Below are 24,370 nucleotides of genomic sequence, written 5' to 3' on the forward strand. Positions count from 1 at the left end.
CTCCAACAACGCCGAGTTTGAGCTCTAATGCTTTCGTTGGTGTTTTATTGTTTTCCTTGTTATGCTTGATTTTTGTGTTTTGTATTTCTTTTTTTGCTTCAAGTTTGCACCCTATAGGTTTGTTGAATTGTTTGGGAAGGACTCTAGTAAGAAGCTTAAAGCGACTATCACAACTGATTTCACGATCCTCTATTCCTCTCAACCTCTCAAAGGTCTAGTCAATATGTGGCACAATTGGTCATCTCAAATATCACTTATAGTCGGTTTTCTGAAGGTGGATCTCGAATTATTACCGATATTCGGAAGATTTTTTTTGTTGTTGTTAAGATTTGAATTTTGGTTTGTTAACACTATTGTCTTGTGAAAGTTTTATATTTATCTATAAGGTAATCAATATCACCAACCACAATATCATTTAAGTATTATACATATCTTTAATTTGCATCTAACTATTTTGATTATTTGCACAAATTTCAATAGATGGATGGGAAATGTTCCAATGCACCATCATTTTGGTTGTGCTATAACTATTTTTTTTTTCTAGAAGAAAAAAAAGGTGTGAATATCATTTAAGATTTTAATGTGTTCCCTCATTCCCATTTATGAGAATCAAGGAGGGAAATTAAACTAGCCAAATCAATGACAAGATCTACAAAATATTCCATAGTACAAGTATAAACAATAGCCGTTCTCATGGCCAACATGATCTCTAAACATTATAAGATGGGGGTTCCAATCTGATGAGGTGGATTTGGCGTGTCACACTGTCACCATGACTTCTTATTAGCCTACATAACATGATTCAGACTTCATTCTGTTGACCCCACACTACCATGTGAAACTCAGACCCACCCCCTGATTCTGTGCAAGGAATGTACTACTCTATGATAATCAACTAGCCTTTTTTTTTATTTTTTATCTCCCTTCACTTATTTGTTTTTCTGCTCTTTTTAATATGTAACTCATGTCATATACATAATAACTTATATGATGTGGAACAAGATCGATGGTCAGAGTTGATGAGATGCGGTGGAGGACAGTGGATGAGCTCTTCCGCATGGGTACCGCATTGGCAGACACCTAAATGCTCAAGTCAGTTTTTGAGTGAGATGAGTGAGAAGTTTAATACGATAGAAATTGTAACTTTCTCCTGTTGAAGTTTTAGGATAATTAATGTAGCGTAAATTTCGTAGAGACCATTGAGAGATCAGCGTGATTTACGGATAAGTGCCTGGTCAGACATTGATTGGTTGATACCCTAGAGTGTGTTGGCAATGCAACTTAATGTGTGGCTCTATAGTAGAGTCCGTGCGCTAAGGATTGAACATGGTCCAGTCCGGAACAATAATCATCAATCTGTAGACTATGTATAGTCTACTACCGTAAAAATTATGTTCGAAATTTGAACATCAAATTCATCCATTAACCAAGTCCAAACTAAATAGAAAGAAAAAAACGTTGAGGATACACATTTCTATGTATACAATAGAATATTTTAATATGTAGTAATATATCGTACATACATAAAAAGGCTGAACGATATATCATCAAATAACTAGTTTGATATGATGTGAATGTGATGAATTTTATGAAATGCAACATGCATTGGGATTTTCATCACTAAAGAGTTGAGGTGGTGGTGGCATTCGTTCAACAACATAGAGTGGCTGATTATAATAGTTATAGTACATCATCCTCTTCATCATATCTTCCTCATCATGAACTCCATTAATCTCTTCCCCATCCTTCTCTTCTTTACTCTCATTCTTATTATCTTCACCACCCTCTTGTTTCTTTTCTTCTGGTTTAGCCTCTTCTTCTGCTGGTTTCTCTCCTTCTTTACTTTCTGGTGCTGGTTCAGGTTCTGGTTGTGGAACTATTTTGGCTTGCTTTTTAGTTCGTCTATAAACAAAATCCACTAACTTGTTGCCGTCCATGGTCCCCGTCACAATAACCTTTCCTGTGCTATGCTCAGTCTCTACTGTTTGTACTCCTACATTATCACATTCACATCATATGCAAGACTAACATTCATGTATAAAGCATGCTTGGTTAATTAGCATGTTTATGGAAACAGTATTGGAAAATGGTTAGGTGAAATTGTATGAATAGTTTTTAAATTATATGTAGCCTTTTTAGTTGTATTTGTTATTAAATTATTGTCCGCAACTGCAATGCAATTGCGGCCTCAATATAAATAATTTTGAGGTCTCTACAACGGCATCACTACTGCAATTTTGAGATCAGAATCACAAAACTATAATGGAACCACATAACTTGATCATTAAGAAATCATTTTTTTCTTCCAATTTTAGCACATTTGGTGAAAATTAATTCTACGGAGATAGATTAATTGAGCTAAATATGGAGATAATTAAGTTGTACCTTTCATTTTGAGTATCTTCCCCTTGAGCTGCTCAGCACAAGCCTCACAGTGCATGTTCACGTTAAGTTCAACAGTAACTGGTTCACTAACCTGGAACAGAAACCAATTATATATTAAATATCTGGATTAGATATAATTCAGCTTTGGTTTTTGAATTAGAAAAGAAAATCTAGAGATACCTGAGAGTTAACAACTTCTGGTATAGGCTCTCCTTCTGCTTCTGGCAATGGAGATATAACTTTGGCCATTCTCTTTGTTTTCTTTGTTATAATATTGCAGATTCCTTGAGGATCCACTATTCCCTTTATGACCACTTCATTTTTAGCCATATCAATCACCACTCCCTCAACTCCTGTTAAGATAAACAAAAATGAAAAATTAGTGATCATGCATGACTTGTGCATTAATTAATCAAAATCAACTAGATAAATTATAAAAAAATACCTCTAATTTTTATAATATATTTCTCAATTTTTTTGGCACATCCCACACAATGCAAGTCTACAAACAACACACATGGAGATGGTGGTTTAGGCTTTTCCTCTGATTGTTCTTCTTTCTTCTCCTCCACCGGAGTTTCCTCTGGCTTGGACTCTTCCTTAGGTGGTTCCTATCCAATTCAAAAAAGAAGAATCATAAAAACTAGTCTGCACTACATCTATAAGAAAAAGAAAGTAGAATGCCAAAAAATTAAGGCTCACCTGTTTTACTTCACCCATTTGCTATGTGAACAGACAATTTGCTATGTGAACAGACAATAAGAAACCAAATTAGTATTATGAACTATTTGAAGAGAAAAGTATATAGAGAGTTAGTTAACTACTAGTATATAGAGAAGGCAGTTATGTCATAAGGAAAGTGTAAGAGTTTTATAGATGTGTGTGGTGGCCGGTGGGTGATTAGAAATTACTACCTCCGTCCTTAAATATAAGAGCCTTTTGTCAAAATTACAGAGATTAAGAAAGTTGATTATAGTATTAAATTTGTATATAATTACTATTGTTTTTACAATTTTATCCTTAAGAGAGAGGATTAATTTATGTTTTCAACATAATATTTATTGTTGATTGAAGAAAGAGGTGCAAAATAAATAAGGGTATGTTAGTAAAGAAATAATTAATGTACTTGAAAATACTAAAGAGGTCTTGTAAAAAGGGACAAATTATTTTTTCAAAAGGGTTTTATAATTAGAGTAAAATATAAAACTAAGTTCCAAATTCCAATATATGCACATGTAGTGTCACGAATAACCTCTTACTAGTAGTTTAAGTATATCTTTATGAATTCTTTTCAAACTTCAAGGTTGATGGTAGAAAGGAGGGAAACAATTGGAGCATGGTTTTTAGATTTATAGACAAAGAAGGAGAAAAAGAAAGCTTTGAAAATGATGATAGTGTCATTATCCACCGACGGGGTAGATTTTTCATGACAAGGTGGTGAGGTGTCATTGTGTCATATATGCATGGCATGTGTGTAAAGTGTATTAGCTTATTAGGACAACCTGGACAAATATGTAGTTTTGTGGATTACATTATAATTCCTAGGTATGGGATCTTTGATCCTTGTCCAACAAAAATATACAAGGTATGGTATCTTTGATGTGGACAACTATTTGAGTCTGAATTATATCAATTTTATTGTCCATTTTATTTCTAAACTTATGTATGTATTTACAGAATTATTTTAACCGTTAAACAATTGGAAAAACACCATCTAGCTAGATTTCTTTTCTGCCAAGGAATGTCTACTACTCTATAATTGTGTAGCATTAAGATTCTCTCTATTAGTATGTGCATTGTATATCACATTCTTAAAAAATAATCAAATTAGCGACATCATTCCTATCACGTCAATGGCTCTGAATTCTCTACCGTCAAATAAATTTAAAAGTAGAAAAGAGATTAAACAATTCGACGTTAAAATAAAATCTCGAGATCTAGACCTTTTAATTTTTTCAATGGTTAAGTTCGCCGTTATAGCCACTCCGACTACAATGGATACATAAAAGCTTTTTAGAGTGAGAGTGAGGGACTCCCACAATTTTCCTTTGTCTTAGTCATAAGTTTAAATTAAGAAGGAGTAGTTAACAAATCTAATGAGCCAGCATATGTGATCAGTGATCACATATATATCGTGATTTCTTAAAATGAGTTCAAGTGATTAAGCATATTCTCTTCCCACACGAATTAGTGAGAATGGGAATCACTTGCATTTTACGTGTAAAAGTTGATTTCCACATGGACTGTTATAATTGTTTGTGACTTTTATATTCTATCTGGTAGTTTCTACGATAAAGCAACATAAGACCGTATAAAAAATAAATAGAAAGCAACATGAGACCGTATAAAAAATAAAAAATAAAATAACCTAAGAACCATATTTCCATCCAAACAATAAATAAAAATTCAAATAGAAAGCAATTTATAAGGCAACCGTAAAAAAACATTAAGATAACGTGGGAAGTTTTTTCTTCATCGTGGATAGTTTTTTTCAATAAAAAATAATATTAAAGGATATAAATGGAAGAAAATGTGAAAAGCTATCAGCTATAAGCTAAAAAGCTACTTGAAATAGCTTCTTAATAAAAGCTATGAGCTCGTGAGAAAAACTTGTTACCAAACACATCACGTTTTCATCCAACAAGCTTATAAGCTAGTCCAACAAGCTATAAGCTAGCTTTTTTGTGTTATCAAACACGGCCTTAAATAAAAGTGATTTTGATATAAATAAATTAGAGAAATTTTAAAGATTTCTAAGAAAAATATAAATTATGGTTAAAAAAGCATTTGAGTTGAAAAATTATGTCTGTCATAATAGTTTTTAATTAATATGGTTGAAAAAACAGACACCATAAATTATGTTTTTCCCACTTTTGTATTAAAACTATCTTTCTTTAAAAACTGATCAAAACAACTCCAACATAAAAATCATTTTTAAAAAGAAACTTACACACGAACAAAATTAAAAATCGATATATATATTTTTTTTTTTAAAATCTAAAACAAATGGGGTTTGTATGCTAACTAATGGGATGGATTGGTTAGGTAAATTTCTTCAACTTCAAAGCTAAACTAGGCCCTTTAATTTGATCCCTTCTTGACTACTACTGCATTGTTCTCAACAGTTTTGAAAAGAATATTGACTTAATGATTAATAAGCATGCATGCATTTTTATTTATTTTTTGGAACAGTGCTAAAAAAAGCGTCCCAGTTACTAGGCATATGTGGTAACACGTAGAGATGACTCATCATTCTGTACCAACAATCCCCATGTAAAATGTGGGGCTGTACGTAGAATTTGATCATGTAGGTAAAATGGGGTTGCTTTTCACGTGGAAAAGTTTAACTATTAAGAGATCCTAATGTATTTTTTTTTTTTTTGAAACAAGAGATCCTAATGTATGTGTGGTCCCTTCTTTTGTTAGCTTGGTTGGTCAAGAAAATTTGGACGGTTGCATTAGGAATGCAATTATACTCAACCATATATTATCATTTCCTAGTACAAAATGTGCCTGTTTACATGATGAATTATATGATTATTGTTGGAACTCTTGGCTTATAGTTATTTGCTCATCAGTGTCATGTGGTCGTTGCTTTATGGTATTGGTGACACATACTAAACTTGGGAAACAACCACCAGATTCCATGTGCCCATCCACTCTGTTATTTTCAGTTAGAAAGTTAAGCAAAATAATTATTCATAAAGTAAAGAAACAGGATCTGGCTGAAGGACACTTTCAATTCTGTCGATATATGTAAACCATGCAATATTCTTGAATTTTCCTTTTCCTTTTTGTAGTGTGCACCATGTAAAATGTACATCAGTGTTTAAAGCAAAATCTGCAATAATATTGAACTACCTTTTTAACCATTAGTGTCATTTCAACTACTCTTGCAGAATAAGTAAACCACAAATCCATGTCATAGTTTTTGTCTACCATCACTAACAAAAGAATTAAATTGTGTAAAAAAAAGGTTGGGTAGCTCAGCTGGTTTGAGCTAAGGGATAAGGAGTTGGAGGTCATGAGTTCAAACTTAAACGAAAGAGTAAATATTAATCTAACAATTGACTACTAACATTTATTATTAAAAAAATGTGTAAACAAACGATATAATAAATATATATTGAGATTAATTTTTATAAATAATATAAATAACTCGTTTCAATTTTACATTTTCTTCGAATATACAGAATCTTAAGTACATACATGATACATCAGTAATAACAAAAGGAGTTTTACTAAATACTGTGCTCATTTAGATACAATTCAGCAACAGCAGTGTGCAGAGCTGCTCCAATTGAAAGAGCTTCCTCATCAAGAAAGAAAAATGGGGAGTGTGGGGAATGAATTGATCCTACTTTCTTATTTCTGATTCCAATGGAAAACAAAACTCCAGGAATTACTTCTTGATAAAATGCAAAGTCTTCGCCTACCATCGCCTTCTTGGCTTCATGGACATTGTCTGGACCAAGCATAAGCCGGCCAACTCTCTCAACATGCAGATGTAAATCTTTGTCATTGACAACAGCAGGATATGGCGTGAAGGCCTCTTCTTTGAAATCAACATATGCATTACATCTGTGCACACTTGCCTGTCCTTCAATTATCTACAAATATTATCTAACAATATAAGCTAAACAAGATTTATAGGTTTTGTATGGATAAACAACTTAATTAAGCGCTTATAACATGAACACTTAACAGATAAGGGTTTGTATATTAGCTATTTCTATAATAAAAAGTAAAATAAAGTAAAATTCTTTTTATATAAGTTGTAAGATGTTTTCATAAGCGAACCTGGAGAGATTATGAAATTAGCTGAAAAGAGATTATGAAATTAGCTGAAAAACAGCTTATGGACATGTCATAATAAGCTATTTCCATAAGCTTTCTGAAACAGTCTCACAAGTGCTTATGCTAGTAGTTAAGCTCTAAGCTAAACCCAAACAGGCCTAGAACAATAGTATAAAACCTAGAAAAGATTAATGGGATATGCACTTTTTGAATAAACAATTCAAGTACAGTTGGAAAAGTCAAGTTGTTTTTATATAAGTTGTAAGATGTTTTCATAAGCGAACCTGGAGAGGTTATGAAATTAGCTGAAAAACAGCTTATGGACATGTCATAATTGTTAGATAATAAAGTATTGGACTTGAGTTAGTGACTTTTATATTAGTAAATTAAAGTTCATTAGGTTTTATTATATATTCTCTTATAACCTTTGTAATGTTAAGCCATTGATATTATATATTCTTCTCCCTTTTTGATTCTTTAATTTGGTTGTTTGGTGAGTCGAGTTCTCACACTTTGGTTGTTTGGTGAGCGTGTGCTCACAATTTGGTTTCTTCTCCCCTTTTGATTCTTCTGATTGATTGCACTTCTTCCCCTTTTGATTCTTCTGATTGATTGCATTTCACTTACTTCTCCCTCTTTTGGTTCTTCTGATTGATTGCACTTCTCCCCCCTTTTGATTATTCAGATTGCATTGCACTTCTCTCCGCTTTCGGTTCTTCTGATTGATTGCATTTCCCCCACCCCCCCTTTTGATTCTTCTGATTGCACTTCTCCCACTTTTAATGATTCTTTGGTTACTCCTATATTGGTTTTTATGTATGACTGCTTCTCTCTACACTTTGGTTGCTCTCCATTGGTTTTGCTGACACCTGATTTGGTTTATTTTTCTGGATTAATCTATAACTAGTTTAAAGCTTAGTAAGCTTCAGTTTGAGGGTTAGTGTTAGAACTTTATACTATTTAGTATGTTTTTCATATTTTGTTTGAAAAACTCACAATGCTTTTGTTGACTCATTGTGAGTTTGAGGGTAGATGTTAGATAATAAAGGATTGGGCTTGAGTTATTGGACTTTTATATTAGTAAGTTAAAGTTCATTAGGTTTTATTATATATTCTCTTATAACCTTTTGTAATGTTAAGCCATTGATATTGTATGAAACCCTAGCCTCCGTTGTTATTCTCATTTTCTCTTTCTTGATTTTGTATCTGTTTTGTTAACAATAAATAAGCTGCTTCCACGAGCTTTCTGAAACAGCCTCACGAGTGCTTATGCTATTAGTTAAGCTATAAGATAAACCCAAACAGGCCCAGAACAATAGTATAAAACCTAGAAAAGATTAATGGGATATGCACTTTTTGAATCAACAATTCAAGTACAGATAGACATGCAGTCTACTCAATTGAATCTTCACAGCTGAAAAAATAATGGCAGAGAGAAAATATTGGAACATGACCTACAACAAAAGCTAACAGTTTCACCTTAATTTTCAAATTAAGGGAGGAAAAGAGAATATATTTTGGAGAAAATTAAACTAAACAGATTGCCAAAAATGAGTATTGTAACAAGAGAGTTATAACAACCTACAGCTCAACACTATCACTTATGTGATTTCAGATTCATTATCAAATTCCTTTATGTATTTTTTATTTACAACAAAGAAATGCGCTCCTGCTATGCATTTAATGAACCATAGATATGTTGCAAGTGGAAGATATGGAAAGCTTTTAAAAAACTAGTAAAAGAGTTTCATTTATATAAATGATATCTAAACTGGTCAGCGCCATACCTCTTTTAGTCGCTGTCTGAAATGGTACATGCCTTCCGTTGTCTGGCTCCTTAGAGTACCTCCAAATTTTACATATGATGGGATCACGTTTAATGCATCTCCTCCTTTGATATAAGTAACAGACAGTACCTGTGGCCAATATATGATGGTCAGTTGTTATCTTGACTTCATAATTGAAGTTATACTAACTCTTTTTGGCATAGTTAAAGCAAAAGTCCAAAGCTTATAGAAATGAAATAGCATAAGCCTAGACATAACTACGCTGGTGTTTCTTACCAAGGGTTTCATTACAAAATAGAAGAATGCATTAAAGTATGATATTTAACCAATCAAATTCTAGCATACATGAGAAAGTTGGGGTTATTATTTATAAAGTGTTGTGTGTTGCCACATACTATTCTCCCATTTCTTATCAGCCCCGTCTCGTAACAATAAACATTATTCTAGAATCATTGAGTATGTTGTTAATTGAACAAGAAAACAGTTGCAGAAAATGAACAAGAAAAAGGAGAAATAACTGCTTTCATTCATATAATTGGTCTAATAATTCAAACTGAACATACACACCTCTTTTACATAGTTTAACAATACTAAAACTTCCAATAACTACCACAATACAACACAATTAATTAATAAAAACTGTACAGCAGTTACTAAAATAAAAACAGACAACACACACATCAGCAGTCCTAAGCATGATATTTAACAGAGTAAATAAGTTTATATTCAAAAAAGAAGAGAAATTCACCCAGACTTCTAGCTATATAAAACAACCAGTTCCAAAGAAAGAAGCCAAGCCATAGAACAAAAGTTTATGCACTATAACATATCCACAAGTTTGGGGAAGTTTCTCGTTCAAATTTGTTGCAACTAAAAGCCATGGATATATCTTGTTGTGAAAGTAAGAGTAGCACATACCTGACTATGAAGAGGATCGATTTCTCTTGAGACAAGTTGTTGCAGTGCCAATATTGCCAATGATGTAGCCAGCAGTGGATCTACAGTCTGGTGGGGGAATGCAGCATGACCACCTACGCCTTCAATTTTTGCCTCAAAGATGCATCCAGCAGCTGTAAAAGGCCCTGGAATCGATGCTATAGCTCCAGTAGATGTTGTAGCATCAATATGAACAGCAAAAATTGCTTCAACATCTTGAAGAACTCCGTCTTTTATCATTTGTGAGGCACCTCTAGCTCCCTCCTCAGCAGGTTGGAAAAGAAGTCTCACAGTTCCCTTTAATATTAATACCAAAGAGTAGGGAAACAGTCTTCAAACAACGTATTTGACTTTTGAGTACTTATGTGTTAGAGTCAGAACATCAAACACACTAACAGAAGAAGCCATCTAATTACGTATGTCAAAACCTGTGCTTCTGACACTAGTTAAAAACAACTCAATAGCTAATATCGATATTGTTTAGTTGATTTATTTTATCTATCCTAATGGATCAAAGAGCTCAACATTTAGTAAGTTTGATCTAGTTGGGACACTGTTAGTTAATACATTTTAGATTTTACGCAAACTTATACTTTAGCTAAACTTTTTATTATGGATGCAGTTCAAGTATTACTAACTTATATGATGAACTTATGATCAGGTAATATAACAGGTAATTAGCATGTCATGGTAGTCCAAAGTTGTGAAGTAGAGAGTTCAAAGCCTAGATAATCTATTAATTCTTCCAGATTCAGTGTGATTGTGGAAGGTTTAGTAGTTACTAGTTACCTAGCAAAGCTGAGATACAAATATTTAGGTCCGAACCCAAAATTCAGTACATAAAAGTAACCTTAACGAAGAATTATACTCGAAAGACAGGACTCTGAGGAATTAGAAGTTAATTTGTCTAAAGTATTTCACAGCCCATTTCATCAAGCATTTAACATGAACACCAAGGCACCATATTGAGTAAGTTCATTAGGGATGATCAGACAAATAGTTACCTAATTAGAAGAAAACCAATTATGTAACTTTGGAGAGTAGAACGGGGATTTTTCTTTTAATGTCTTTTTAGCTTTGTGACATTATTCAAGAAAACACACGAAGAAGGTTATTGATCAATAAGATGTAGAAAACGAAAAAAGTAGAGAATACGAAAGTCCTTAAGAGGAAGTCTAGTGATAAAACTAAATGATAAGAATACAGAAACAGACAATTTGAAAAGAACCTTAAGCTTATCTTTGCGCTGATTGAGCAACTTTGCAGCCCCTAATAGCATAGTAGCATGAGCATCATGTCCACAAGCATGCATTCTGCCATCAATTTTGCTCTTGTATTCCCACTCAACAAGTTCCTAACCAAGCATCACCAACATCAGATAAAAAATATTACCTTATTTGAAAAACAATATTCTCCTCAAGGAGCATAAGAACAGTGTATGTTTGGTTCAATAACTAGAATTGATTCTAAGGTAACTAGCATTCAGAGCTTTTGCCTCTACAATTGTTTTTTAGCCTTAAATTTATGTACAACTCACTCATAGCAGAAATTAATTTTACATAATCAATTCATTCAAAATCATTTATCACTACCAAACACACACTTAAGGAGCTAAAAAGGGGTAACCTGCAAAGGGAGTCCATCGATATCAGCACGAATAGCGATGATGGGAGAAGAACCAGAACCAATTTGAGCAACAATACCAGTTTTAGCAACTGGATATGTATAAGGTATACCAAGTTTGTCAAGTTCACTGCGGATAAGAGCACTTGTGTTGTGTTCTTGGAAAGCCAATTCTGGGTGTTGATGAATCTCTCTTCTCACTGAAACCAACCAATCTTTTTCCTTCTGGGCTGAACTCAGAATCTCTTGAGCATAAGCATCACACTTCACCACGGTACAGAGGGAAGTGCATAACAGAAACACAATAACTACATGAATGGCTGCCATCAAATGTTGTCTCTTTCTCTGTCCCAAATTATTGATTGTCTCTTTTAACTTCCAAGCCACTCGTTGACCCTTGTTCCTGAAGTGGCAAGCACAACTTCAAGTTCCTGAAATTGAAATCAGGTAATGTTTTCGGGCTAACAATATCGACATTGACGCTGAGCTACAAAGATGGGTTCTTATGTTTTTTCTTCTATGGAATTAAAAAAAAATTATATTAGCGAGACGTAAATCTCCCTAATATTTAGGTATAGAAAGCTATCAGAAATTATACTTGAACACAATCGACAAATAATTTGAGCAAAAATATTTAGTCACACTTACAAAAGAAAGGAACTTGTCAAAGGTTACACACACAAAGGTTAAGTTATTTTCGATTAACAAAAAATTAGTTGTTTTATTTTAAGGAGTGGTTATTTTGGTTCGGTGCATTGTTCTTTTTTCTTTTGTTCATTTGTATTTTTCGTTAGTTTTTATGGTAAGATATGTTAAAAAAAGAAAGCTAGATGTAAGAACTAAGAAGAAAAAACAACTAATTTGTTGGGGGGGGACCTACCGTCAAAGAGAAAGATATGTTTTCTCTTAGGTTCTCTTCATTTATTTACCATTAATGTAGTCCACTTACTAATATGGGTTTGATTAATCTATCACTTATGTATATCTCTATCATAATTGACGGTAAATGGAAAGTACATAAATGGAGTAAACCCAAACTCGTTTTCTCTATCAATGGTCCTTTCGTTGAGAGTGTTCCACCATGGACATGGTAGGTCCTACTAAAAAGGATATTAAAACAGAAGATGTTACCAAAGCTTAGATTTTGGAGATGTTCCATAATTCAAACCACAAACTTTGGTCGCTGGAAGCTCCGGTTACCTACATTGCGTCTAAATATCCCCATTTTGGCGGTTTTGACACCCTTCGGTGGATTTTAATAGATCCATCCATAGAAAACCTCCTCTCTATCAAATTGCAATTGTTATGCATCCCTTGTGTGATTTGTGTCAATATGAAAAATGAGAACAACAAATTTAAAAAGTGAAACTGGAATAAAACTGAAAATGAAGAAATTGTTCAAATGTAAAACAACAGAGTTTATAGACTAGCCAGCTGGGTGGTAATAGGTGATACATAAATAATATTATACACCAACTAAGTATGAATGATTGACAATGTAAAATTTCTTCACCCTTTCAATGCATATCAAATAAATCCTAATAGATTAAAACTCAATGCAGCTAGTTTTCCAGTTTGATTTTGGACCTCATGCACTCCATATCCATCACTTTTCCTCTGAGATACCAGGGATAACGGCCTGCTGCTTATCCTCTTGTCTGACCTGTGATGTGGATACTGTAATGGGGGCTGGATCAGATTGTAGTTCTTCTGGAGCTGAATTAGTTTGCTCCCCCTCACCACAGTTTGAAACTTCAAGGCTCTCATCGTTTTTCTTAAATAATCGACATAGCACATATGCTTTCTGATATAAGTAACAAAATAATAATTAACAGATTAGTAATTGTTATCATCTTCATATAATTTGACATAGTAAAAATAGGAGAGGATAATATTATAGAGAATAGACCTGTCCTGGGTTCGTTCCATCAAGCTCCTCAAGGGTGGGACGATACTCGTGCATTACCCAATTAGACCTCCTCCCGTTAGGTGCACGACTAATGTAGAAAACTAATGTCTTCTTCATCCCAATCAAGATGGTTCCAGATTTGATTTTACGATCCTTCCCTGTTGCCTTCCAATATCCATGATTTGTTTCTCTGTTCAATCGATTCCCATTTGGATATTGTCGATCCTGTGGACAGAAGAAGAACCACTCTGGGTCATTGTCTTTTATCACTGACAAATCTACAACAAACCCAACACAAACCAAGAGATAAAAAAAAAAAAAATCAGCAAAATAAAAAAGCAATTCAGCACTCCTATATGTTACTCAAATCCTCATGATCTATTCCTTAAACAATGAAAACAGTCTAAGGTCTTGTTTGGATAAATAGCTTAATTAAATGTTCATAGCATAAGTTCTTATGTATAAGTTAATCCTATAACAAAAAAAAAAAGCTAAAGTCATTGTTTTCATAAAAACTAGTAGTTTAAGCTATAAGTTGTTGCCATCAGCTATCATGGAAAGCTTAAAGAAATAGACTGAAAACAGCTTGTGGACATGTAATAAGTTGTTTCCATAAGCTCCTCAAACAATTTCACAAATGCCTATGTAAGTGGATAAACTTATGTCAATCCAAACAGACCCTAAGCATGCGATCTATGCATATTAAGCTAAGAATTTATCAAAGAAAAACTATAAGATTTTCAACTTTACCAAATCAAGAGGAGATAATGTGCGTAAAAAGAGAAAAGAGAAATACCGGGCATATCCCAGGGTTCCCATTTGCAGACATCGATTTCTCGGATAACCTGAACCTCGTCACCATTGCCGTTAATCTTTAAACGAAGGTAGTAATCGATAAGTTCCTCGTCTGTAGGTCGGAATCGGAACCCTAGCGGAAGCGAAATCAGAGACAACGTCACCATCTTGCCGAGCAATGGACAAAACACAAAAGTCAAGACCATCCATAATATAAAATGAAATTGAATATTAATAAAAAAAATAAAAAAAAGAATATCGATCTCATCCCGAAAAAGTATTAACCAATCAAATTAAAGTACGATATTTAACCAATCAAATTTTGGCTAACCATACATGAGACAGTTGGCGGTTATTATTTATAAAGGGTTATTTGCTGCCTCGTGCTAATCTAGCATTTCTTATAAACCGCATCTCGTAACAATAAGCATATTCTTTCCAAAAAAAAAATCAGTAAGCATTATTATAGACATCATAGAGTAAATATTTTTCCTTAAAAAGATCTTGTTGTAACTAAATGTTATGGATAGATCTTATTGTCAAAGTCAATATTTTTAAAGTATCGGTTTCCCTTGAGGGGCTCTGTCAAATATTTTAACTGTGAAGAGGATCGATTTCCCTTGAGACAAGCTGTTGCATACCAATATTTCAAATGATGTAGCCAGCAGTGGATCGACAGTCAGGTGGAGAAATGCAGCATGACCATTTACCTCAAAAATGCATCCAGCAGCTGTAAAAGGCCCTGGAATCGATGCTATGTTTCCCGTAGATGCCGTAGCATCAGTATGAACAGCAAAAATTGCTTCTACATCTTGAAGAACACCTTCTTTTATCATTTGCGAGGCACCTCTAGCTCCTTCTCAGCAGGTTGGAAAAGAAGTCTCACAGTTCTTTTTAATGCAAAGGTCGGAATCAGAGCATCAAACACGCTAACAGAATAGAACATCGTCTACTTACATCTTTCTTGTGAGGCACCTCTAGGCTCTAGCTCCTTCTCAGCAGGTTGGAAAAGAAGTCTCACAGTTCCCTTTAATGCAAGGGTCAGAATCAGAACATCAAACACACTAACAGAATAGAACATATACTTACATCTTTCTGAACCTGTGCTTCCACACTAGGCTTAAAATCTATAATATTTTATTAAGTTATTATATCTTAAAGGAACAAAGAGTTGAACATTTAGCAAGTTGGATCTAGTTGGGACACTATTGGTTTATACATTTTGAATTTTATGCCATTCTACTTTATATAAACTTTTAATTATGGATGCAGTTCAAGTATTACTAACTTCGGGTGAAGTTATGATCCGGTAATTAGCATGTCATAGTGGCCCAAAGTTGTGTAGTAGATAGTTCAAAACCTAGATAATCTATTAACTCATACCAGATTCAGTGTGATTGTGGAAGGTTAAGTAGTTATCTAGCAGGGCTGATATACAAATACCTACATCTAAGCCTTTCTGGCCATGCTTGACCCTAAACCGGAAATCCAGTTTGGAACACATGGAAGAATTATAAAACGAAAAACGGGATTCTGCTAGGCGTTGGAAGTCAATTTGTCTAAACTATTTCACAGTCCATTTTGTCAAACATTTAACATGAACACTAAGGCGTCATATTGTGTTAGTTCATTATGGGTGGCCAAACAAATAGTTAGTTAATTGGAGAAAGACAAAAATAATCAAAAAATTGAAAACAATAATATAAAAGAAGAGCAGAAACAAATAATTTGAAAAGAACCTTAAGCTTATTTTTGCGCCGATTGAGCAACTTTGCAGCCCCAAGTAGCATAGTAGCATGAGCATCATCTCCACAAGCATGCATTCTGCCATTAACTTTGCTCTTGAATTCTCACTCATCACTAAGCTCCTAACCAAGCATCAAAGACATCAGATCAAAACTTGATGATCATAAAATCCATTTATTTGAAAAACAATATTCTCCTTATGGAACAGAAGAACTAATTGATGTTGCCTCTAGAACTAATTATAAAGAAGCTAGAATTTGTAGCTTTGGCCTCGGTAGTTGATTATAAGCCTAAATTTATTTATTGTTGAACTCCCTCTTATACGAATATATCCAAACATAAAATTACTTAACATTAAACTCACTTGTACACAAAATCAATTTTACCTACTCAATCACAGCAGAACAAAATACACATTAAAGAACCTATAGCGGGGTAACCTGACCTTACCTGCAAGAGGAGTGAAATCAAACTGTGTGCAATCACAAATTTGCCACTCACACCAATGAGGCACATTTGCGGTCGTAATCAAGATCAGGCAGTCCATAATTCAATGCAACTTTTAATTTGTTTTAAAATAAAAATTACCGAGCACTAAATCAGGACCATCCGATCTTGACAACGACCGAGGATGTGCAGAATGCGTGAATGCAGAAAATTTGTAATTGCAGGGAACTTGCAGGAGGAATGCATCTATATCAGCACGAATAGAAATGATGGGTGGAGAACCAGAGCCAATTTGGGCAACTATAACTGTTTTGGCAGACTGGGTATGTATAAGGTATGTCAAGTTCCTTGCGTATAAAAGTACTTGTGTTTTCTTGAAAGGCTAATTCTGGGTGTTGATGAATCTCCCTTCTCACTGAAACCAACCAATCTTGTTCTTTTTGGGCTGAAGTTACAATCTCTTGAGCATATGTATTATCCTCATCATGCTCACACCCCATTAGGATAGAGAGGGAAGTAAATGAAAGAAACACAACAAGCACATGAATGGCTGCCATCAAATGTTGTCTCTTCCTCTCATAAATCAACTATACACATAGTATGTCCCAATTTTTTCAATCATGGGTTCTTATTTTTTTTAATATATAATTTATTTTATTTTTTTGGCTTAATTACTCTTTTCGTCCCTTAAGTTATTATTTGGTATCGCTTTGGTCCCTAAGTAAAAAAAAAGATTGTTTTGGTACTTTATCTTTATCTCCATTAAATGTTTTGGTCTCTTCCGTTAATTTTAATAAAAAAAACGTTAACTGCTATTCACGTGTCATTTTGACATTGGCTGAAAAACTTAATTTATTTTCTTCCTTCTCCACTTAAATTCTTCATCTTCTTCCCCCATTTTCTGAAAAATAAGAACACCACCAACAACACTTTCATGAAAAAGAAAAATAAAAAAAGAACAACACCAACAACAAGAACAAACAATAACAACAACTAAATAAGCAGCAACAACAACAAAGGAAAAAAAAGACAAATCTCCAAACAAAATCAAATCATCTTCAACACCTTCATTTATATTCAAACCTAAAATATAAAACATTTAAAAACTCAAATTCATCATCTCAAAAACACCAACAACACTCAATCTACCTCAGAAAAATTAGAAATTGGTGTCGTTCTTCAACCTTGGATTCAATTGGGTGTTGTGCTAGTTATCCCAATTGGATTTAGCACCAAAGTCACTTTTTTTTATAATTAATTTTTGGATTTTTATTGCTGGATTTTTTCAACTCTTAGTTGTAGTTGTTGTGGATGTTTTGAAGATTTTGGTTGATTTTCCCATTGTTATTGAATTTGGAAAAAAATAAATTAGGAAATAGATATGAAGATTTTGGTTGATTTGCTTTAGGGAGATTGAGAAATTGTATTGTTTAGATTGAAAGAAATGTTTATGAATGAAAAAATTGGTTATTGATTAAGTTATGAAATTGATTATGTTTATATATTTGTTGAAGATGATGAAAAGGAAAAAAAAATATGGGTTGGTGTGTTGTTGATGATGAAGATCATGAAGAAGATGATGAAAAAAGAAGGAAGAAGATGAATAATACAAACCCTAACATTTTTTTGAATTTTTTTAACAGAAGGGACCAAAACAGGTAACAGAGATGAAGATAAAGTACTCAAACAATCTTTTTTTTAGTTAAGGGACCAAAGTGATACCAAATAAATAGTTAAGGGATCAAAAACACATTTAAGCCTATTTTTTTTTGGGTTAATTAAGTTTTTAGTCCCTAAAAATATTCACAGTTTTGTTTTTAATCCCTACAAAAAAAATCACACTTTTTAGTCCCATAAAATTTTCATCAGCATTTTTAGTCCCTATAAAATTTTCCATCAACACTTTTAGCCCCTGACAAAAAATTTCATAAACCGTTTTGGTCCCTAAAATGTTTAAGGAAAATGTCACAGGACTAAAAAGTGTGATTTTATTTTGTAAGGATTAAAAACAAAACTGTGAATATTTATAGGGACTAAAAACTTAATTAATTCTTTTTTTTTTTTTACTTATGGAATAAAATTTTAGACAGTATATCAAAAAAAATTACCATTCAATTTAGACATACAAATTTTTTAAATTTGAATACAAATCACAACTTGTGTGTGCAGAATGTATAACCATTTCACTTCACGTCCATGATTCATGTTAGATTATTTTTTATGTTAGATTATTTTGAAAGAACAAAAAATAGTGATGTTACTCTTTCTTTTGTAAGTAGTCTAGTGGTTAGAGCTCACATAATTAAATGTGAAGGGATGTCCGGAATTCGAACCTCGGCCCCTGCATATAATATGCAATATCTCTCTACCAACTGAGCTAAGTTCACATGGATAATGATATGATTCTAAAAAGTTGTTTTGAACGAAAATAGTTATTTTGGTTTGGTGATTCTAAAGAGTTGTTTTGAACAAAAATAGTTATTTTGGTTTGGTGCAATGTTCCTTTTCCTTTTGTTGAGTTGTATTTCTGCAGTTGGTTATGATGGAAATTTTTTTGTTGGGAGAATGCCTACCGCCGAAGAAAAATACCTAGTTTGTCCTTTCATTCTCTATCATTATTAGTCCTTTCGTTGAGAGTGTTCTGTCATTGATATGGTAGATCCCTCTAAGATGGACATTAGAACCGAAAATGTTATATATAGCCTAGATCGTGGAGATGTAAAAACAAAACAAAACAAAAAAACTCAAACCACTAATTTTGGTAGCTCAAAGCTCAGGTAACCTACATTGTATTTGAATGTTCCTTGCTTCGGTGGTTTTTGCACCATTTCATGGTTTCAATAATCCCTGGTTGAGTTTTAATGGACATGAGATGATTATAGCACTCACATTACCTTTTCCAAATGGGCATAAGGGTGCTCGATTGGTTTCAATGGATGCTTGTCGATGAGCGAATCTCCATTCAATTTTATCCAACCCTTTTATCGGTATGAAATTTAGAAGCAACAAATTTAAAATGTGAAAGTGGAATAAAACTTAAAATGAAGAAACTGTTCAAGCTTAATGTACAGCAACAGAGTCTTACATACTAACCAACTGGGTGGTGGGTGATACATATTATACACCAACAATATATATGCACACACACACATATATCGAGTTATCAACGATTCTAAGAAAGTTAAACCCTACATGCCTCCCCTCAACTGTCCCAAAAAAGAAATGGAGACAAATAACAAACAAAGGAATGACCTGCTAGCATTTCAAAATTTAAGATATCCCCATATGTTAGTAAAGGCTGCTAATGAAACCAGCACAGATGCAGAAACTACAAAAACAGAAGACCACAGAGCACAATTGGAGGAAGTCTTTGATCTGAAAGGTGCTCTTCCTAGCAATAAAAAATTTCTTAACCCCTTGCTTGCATTTGCAATTGACTTGGGAACCTTCCTCTGTTTACATGCATGATTAGTACAAATAGCACTTTCATCATCCGAAGCATGATTTTCCGCAGCTTTCTCCTGCAAAATAGAAACAAACCTCACAACACATGCAGAGAAAACCTCTAGGTCAAGCAAGCAAAATAAGCAAACTTTTCTTACCACAGCAATAATCGGTTTTGAATTATGTTGTTCTTGTGTACAACTCTCATCTTTAACCTTAACCATCCCACATGAGACATGTTCAATCTTTGACAACCGAATTCTCCTTTGAGCAGTACCTTGCATCGGATTTGTCTTAAATTGTTCGTCTCGTGTTGGCCGGGCCCTCCTTACGATTCCACTTTCACTGCTCATAATTGTATTACAGGTCCTTGGTTGCTCATATCCATTGACGGCATTGTACACTTCACCAGTATTATTAACATCCGACGGGAAAGCCGTCTGGAAATTGTTTTGTAATAAAACAACATTGCTCTTTTGATCATCACCACTGTAATCAAAGGTGTGGCTAAACGACGGTGTTGTCGCAAAAGGAATCCTTCTGTCAATTGCCTCGTGAGGATAAGCAGCTTGCATACCCTACATCATAAAATGAGAATATAACATTATAAAAGAGGCACGACAAGCCCACATTTAATTGTTTGAGCTGCCACTGAAGTTTAGGAAACTACGGTGTGTTATTATCATGGCATAACCTGCCAAGATTGACCGAACAATGAATGTCGTTAGAACTGTTACTTACAGTCATATTGGCTACTTCCACATCCGAGTTGCTTCCTGAACCACTGTCCTTAACATTTAACATGGGGAAGTTCGGCTGGTGACTAACGGACACCTCACAGGGAATTTGATCCCAGTTAAGATCATAATTCAAAAAGTCTGAAATATTTATCTCATTTGTACCATACTGAAGTCCACATCGACCGTCTGATTCATTGTTTGCTTGATAATGAAATTCTTGTGGCATATGCACCAGAGGTGGGGAGAATAATCTGTCATCTAACAATAGACCGTCTTTCGGGTTATAATACATGTCAAAGTTCAACGCCTGATCATCCTGCAGGAAATATCAAGTATAAGTACTCGATTAATAAATCCAATGCATTTAAAATCAAATCAGGGGAATGATAAAAACAAACGAAAGTAATACATATAATAAGATTGACTTCAATTCTATAAATGTTATTAATCATATTTTAAGCACATCCAACTCTCATAATTTTCAGAGAGGGAGGTATGTTGATAATTTGAACATAAACACAAACCTACCATTCTCATAATTAGTTTCTCTTTTTTAGCTAATAAAACTAGGTTTTTTATGCTAATGGAAACTGAGTATCATAAATCTCCACTATGAATTTAAAATATGTCTCCTAAACGAAATATATCTAAATGAGAATGACTAAACTAAATAAATTATTATATTATACATTATGTCTTACAATTACCAACCTCTAATAACTAGTAATTATAGATTAAAGCTCAGTCAATCTAACCTCTGCAGCTAGTTTTGCAATTTGATTTTGGACATCATGAGCATCATATCCATCGCTATGGTAATCAACCGAGGTTATAACATTAGATATGGTTTCCTCAGAGATATCAGGGATAACAGCCAGCTGCTTATCCTCTTCCGTGACCTGTGATGTGGATACTGTAATAGGAGCCGGATCAGATTGTATTTCTTCTGGAGAGTAATTAGCAGCCAAAGGAGCTGAAGTAGTTTGCTCCACTTCACCATAGTTTGAAACTTCAACGCTCTCATCGTTTTTCTTAAATAATCGACAGAGGACATAGGGATTCTGATACAAGTAAAAAAATACAATTATCAATTTAGTACTATTTGTAACCATATTCCTATGGTAATTTCTTAGCTGGATGTAAAAATAGGAGAATAGAAAAGAATTGACCTGTCCCGGGTTGGTGCCATCAAGCTCCTTGAGGGTGGGACGATACTCGTGCATAACCCAGTTAGTCCTCTTTCCTTTAGGTGCACGACCACTATAGAAAACTAAAGTCTTCTTCATTCCAATCAAGATGGTTCCAGATTTGATTTTACGATCCTTCCCTGTTGCCTTCCAATATCCATGATTTGTTGCTCTGTTCAATCGATGTCCATTTGGATACTTACGATCCTGAGGACAGAAGAAGAACCACTCTGGATCCTTGTTTCGTACCACAGACAAATCTACAACAAAACAAACCCAACAGATGAAAAATCAGCAAAATAGAAAAAGCAATTCAACACTCCAATTTATTACTCAAAACATCATGATCTATTCCTTAAACAGCAATACAGTTCAAGGCCTTGTTTGGATAAATAGCTTAATTTAATTTATAGCTCAAGTGCTTATCATATAAGTGCTTATGGGCCTGCTTAGATTGGCTTATTTGAACTCATCTAGTGACATTAGTTTTGTTAGACTATTTGGGAGAACTCATGAAAACAGCTTATGATAATTTTCACAAACTTTTTCGGCTTATTTTAAGTTCTGCAATATAGCTTTTTAAAACAGCTTATAGCACATACAAAGAAGTTTAACTTTGTTATATTTTTTTTCTATAAAAATAGCTTATGTAAGCTTATAAACACTTATCATGACAAACACTGTTTATCCAAACAGAACCTATGTATAAGTTATTTTTATAACAAATTAATAAACAAAGTCAAACTGTTATAAGATGTTTTCATATAAGCTAGAAACTGTTTTCATAAGCTCTCCTAGAAGATTACGGAAATAAGCTGAAAACAGCTTATGAACATGTAATAAACAGACCCTAACGATGCGATCTATGCATATATTAAACAAATAATTCACAATAAAGTACAAATTTTCAACTTTACCAAATCAAGATGAAATTATTAGTATGAAAAAAGTTAAAAAAGAAAAGAAAAATACCAGGCATGTCCCATGGTTCCCATTTACAGACATCAATCTCTCGGATAACCCAAACCTCGTCACCATTCCCATTGATCTTCGAACGTAAGTAGTAATCGATAAGTTCCTCGTCGGTAGGTCGGAATCGAAACCCTAACGGAAGAGAATTCAAAGACAACACCGCCATCCCATCATCGACCGATGGAACACAATCAAGAGAGCCCATAACATAAAAATCAAAATTAAATATTAAAAAAAAAAACTTCGAATGGATCTTCGATGAATTATTTATGAAGAAGCATAAAATCAGAATCAACGGAATAATTCAGAGGATTTAAGGATGTGATGGTTTTAATCTAATTTTATATTTTTATGAGATAAGAATGAGTAAAGTAAAAGAAGGAAGAACACGAGTGCGCGATGAAGAGAGAAAGAAAGAAAAGTTAGTTTGAGTGACAGTGTTGTGTGCTGTGTGAAAGTGTTATGTTACGTAGTAGGGAGAGAAACCGCGTTTAAATCCATCGTATATACCGCGTAAGATTTTATACCCTGGCTTTAATTTGAAACTACGGAAGTGCCACTATAGTGTACTTGTTATCTGAAGCGTTGAGAGGAAGGAAAGGGGGAGGGTAAATTGGGGTGAAAAATATGGGAAGGTTTGGTGAGAAGAAGTGTGTAATGAGAGGGAAAAAAGGACATGTTGGTGCGCGAATGAGAGTGTGTCACGTGGCGTCAAAATTGGAGGATGGAGCCTACGTTTTACTTGCTGATTAAGAAAACCATGCTTGGCAAAACCAGTGTACATATTGTTTCTAAAAATAAAAATAAATAAATAAGAGGAGTGATATTTGTACATAAATCTTTTGACAACCATTTTTTCTCTCTTTTTATTGGATAAAAACGATAGAGAGAGAATAAAACTACAAGTATGAGAAAGATGATTGTTTCAAATGTTTTTTGAATGTGTGTATAATAATAGTATATGTTTTTTCTTTTAGGAAATAACTGTATATGTTGATTCTTTAAAAAACAAAACTGTATATTTTGATTGGTTTTTTTTAGGCATTAAAATCATTCGCCAAAAAACTCTTTGGCATTTTTTTTAAGGGTAGAAAACTCTTTGGCGTGTTGATTGGTTTTTTAAGGCATTAAATCATTCACTAAAGAAAACTCTTTTGGCAAGATTAATAAACTACTCCCTCTGTCCCGTTTTATCTAATCTTTCTTTTTTCTTTTTCTTTTCACACATATTAAGAAAAAATTTATAAGTAAAAGAGAGAAAAAAATAGTTTTGAATGTCTTGTTAAGTATTGGTGCATTCTTTCTTATCATAAATGCAAAAGAGAATATATTGAATTGGGAGTGATGAAAGTAGTATTAATTAGAGCTATAATTTGAATAAAATAATTATTGTTGTATTGAAAAGTGAAATGAGTCAATTTTTTTGGGACAATATTTTTTTTGCAGATGACTCAGTTATTATGGAATGGAGGGGGTATCTTATAAGTTTGTACAAACCGGAAGCTAGGAACAGGACAAAAACAAAATATTTTGTCTCTTACTAAACTACAACACAACTTTTTGTCTCACGTACAAGTTATCAAATATACAAAATTAACTTTT

General features: G+C 33.5%; 4 protein-coding genes across 8 annotated transcripts; all 4 read right to left on the bottom strand.

Moving 5' to 3' along the window:
• Window positions 1-1,458: 1,458 nt before the first annotated feature.
• On the bottom strand, window positions 1,459-3,717 carry LOC11418501 (heavy metal-associated isoprenylated plant protein 9). Its single transcript, XM_003602361.4, has 6 exons — window positions 3,645-3,717; window positions 3,088-3,128; window positions 2,831-2,996; window positions 2,566-2,738; window positions 2,386-2,476; window positions 1,459-1,993 (listed from the first exon to the last, which is right to left on the bottom strand). The coding sequence occupies exons 2-6, from the start codon at window positions 3,103-3,105 to the stop codon at window positions 1,587-1,589; spliced, it is 855 nt and encodes a 284-aa protein (XP_003602409.1). The 5' UTR covers window positions 3,106-3,128; window positions 3,645-3,717; the 3' UTR covers window positions 1,459-1,586.
• A 2,848-nt stretch (window positions 3,718-6,565) lies between these two features.
• Window positions 6,566-12,253, bottom strand: LOC11440453 (IAA-amino acid hydrolase ILR1-like 5). Of its 2 annotated transcripts, XM_039831693.1 has the most exons (6): window positions 12,177-12,253; window positions 11,532-11,959; window positions 11,134-11,259; window positions 9,888-10,202; window positions 8,970-9,098; window positions 6,566-6,995 (listed from the first exon to the last, which is right to left on the bottom strand). In XM_039831693.1, the coding sequence occupies exons 2-6, from the start codon at window positions 11,853-11,855 to the stop codon at window positions 6,627-6,629; spliced, it is 1,263 nt and encodes a 420-aa protein (XP_039687627.1). In that variant the 5' UTR covers window positions 11,856-11,959; window positions 12,177-12,253; the 3' UTR covers window positions 6,566-6,626. The 2 variants fall into 2 exon arrangements, with proteins under 2 accessions (XP_039687627.1, XP_003602410.1); XM_003602362.4 differs by lacking the exon at window positions 12,177-12,253 and having other exon boundaries at window positions 11,532-12,165.
• A 629-nt stretch (window positions 12,254-12,882) lies between these two features.
• LOC11418502 (protein NTM1-like 9) lies at window positions 12,883-17,030 on the bottom strand. Of its 4 annotated transcripts, none has more exons than XM_039831694.1 (5): window positions 16,429-17,030; window positions 15,972-16,092; window positions 14,234-14,399; window positions 13,438-13,715; window positions 12,883-13,332 (listed from the first exon to the last, which is right to left on the bottom strand). In XM_039831694.1, the coding sequence occupies exons 2-5, from the start codon at window positions 16,053-16,055 to the stop codon at window positions 13,135-13,137; spliced, it is 726 nt and encodes a 241-aa protein (XP_039687628.1). In that variant the 5' UTR covers window positions 16,056-16,092; window positions 16,429-17,030; the 3' UTR covers window positions 12,883-13,134. The 4 variants fall into 4 exon arrangements, with proteins under 4 accessions (XP_039687628.1, XP_024634242.1, XP_024634239.1 ...); XM_024778474.2 differs by having other exon boundaries at window positions 15,972-16,100; XM_024778471.2 differs by lacking the exon at window positions 16,429-17,030 and adding an exon at window positions 14,943-15,259 and having other exon boundaries at window positions 15,972-16,100.
• Window positions 17,031-19,435: 2,405 nt separating this feature from the next.
• On the bottom strand, window positions 19,436-23,239 carry LOC11423667 (NAC domain-containing protein 62). Its single transcript, XM_003602364.4, has 6 exons — window positions 22,769-23,239; window positions 21,779-22,056; window positions 21,365-21,670; window positions 20,611-20,925; window positions 20,028-20,447; window positions 19,436-19,946 (listed from the first exon to the last, which is right to left on the bottom strand). Exons 1-6 carry the CDS (start codon window positions 22,971-22,973, stop codon window positions 19,689-19,691), a joined length of 1,782 nt encoding a protein of 593 aa, XP_003602412.1. The 5' UTR covers window positions 22,974-23,239; the 3' UTR covers window positions 19,436-19,688.
• Window positions 23,240-24,370: the final 1,131 nt, after the last annotated feature.

This window comes from Medicago truncatula, chromosome 3 (assembly GCF_003473485.1).
Source record: "Medicago truncatula cultivar Jemalong A17 chromosome 3, MtrunA17r5.0-ANR, whole genome shotgun sequence".
Classification (NCBI taxonomy): domain Eukaryota; kingdom Viridiplantae; phylum Streptophyta; class Magnoliopsida; order Fabales; family Fabaceae; genus Medicago; species Medicago truncatula.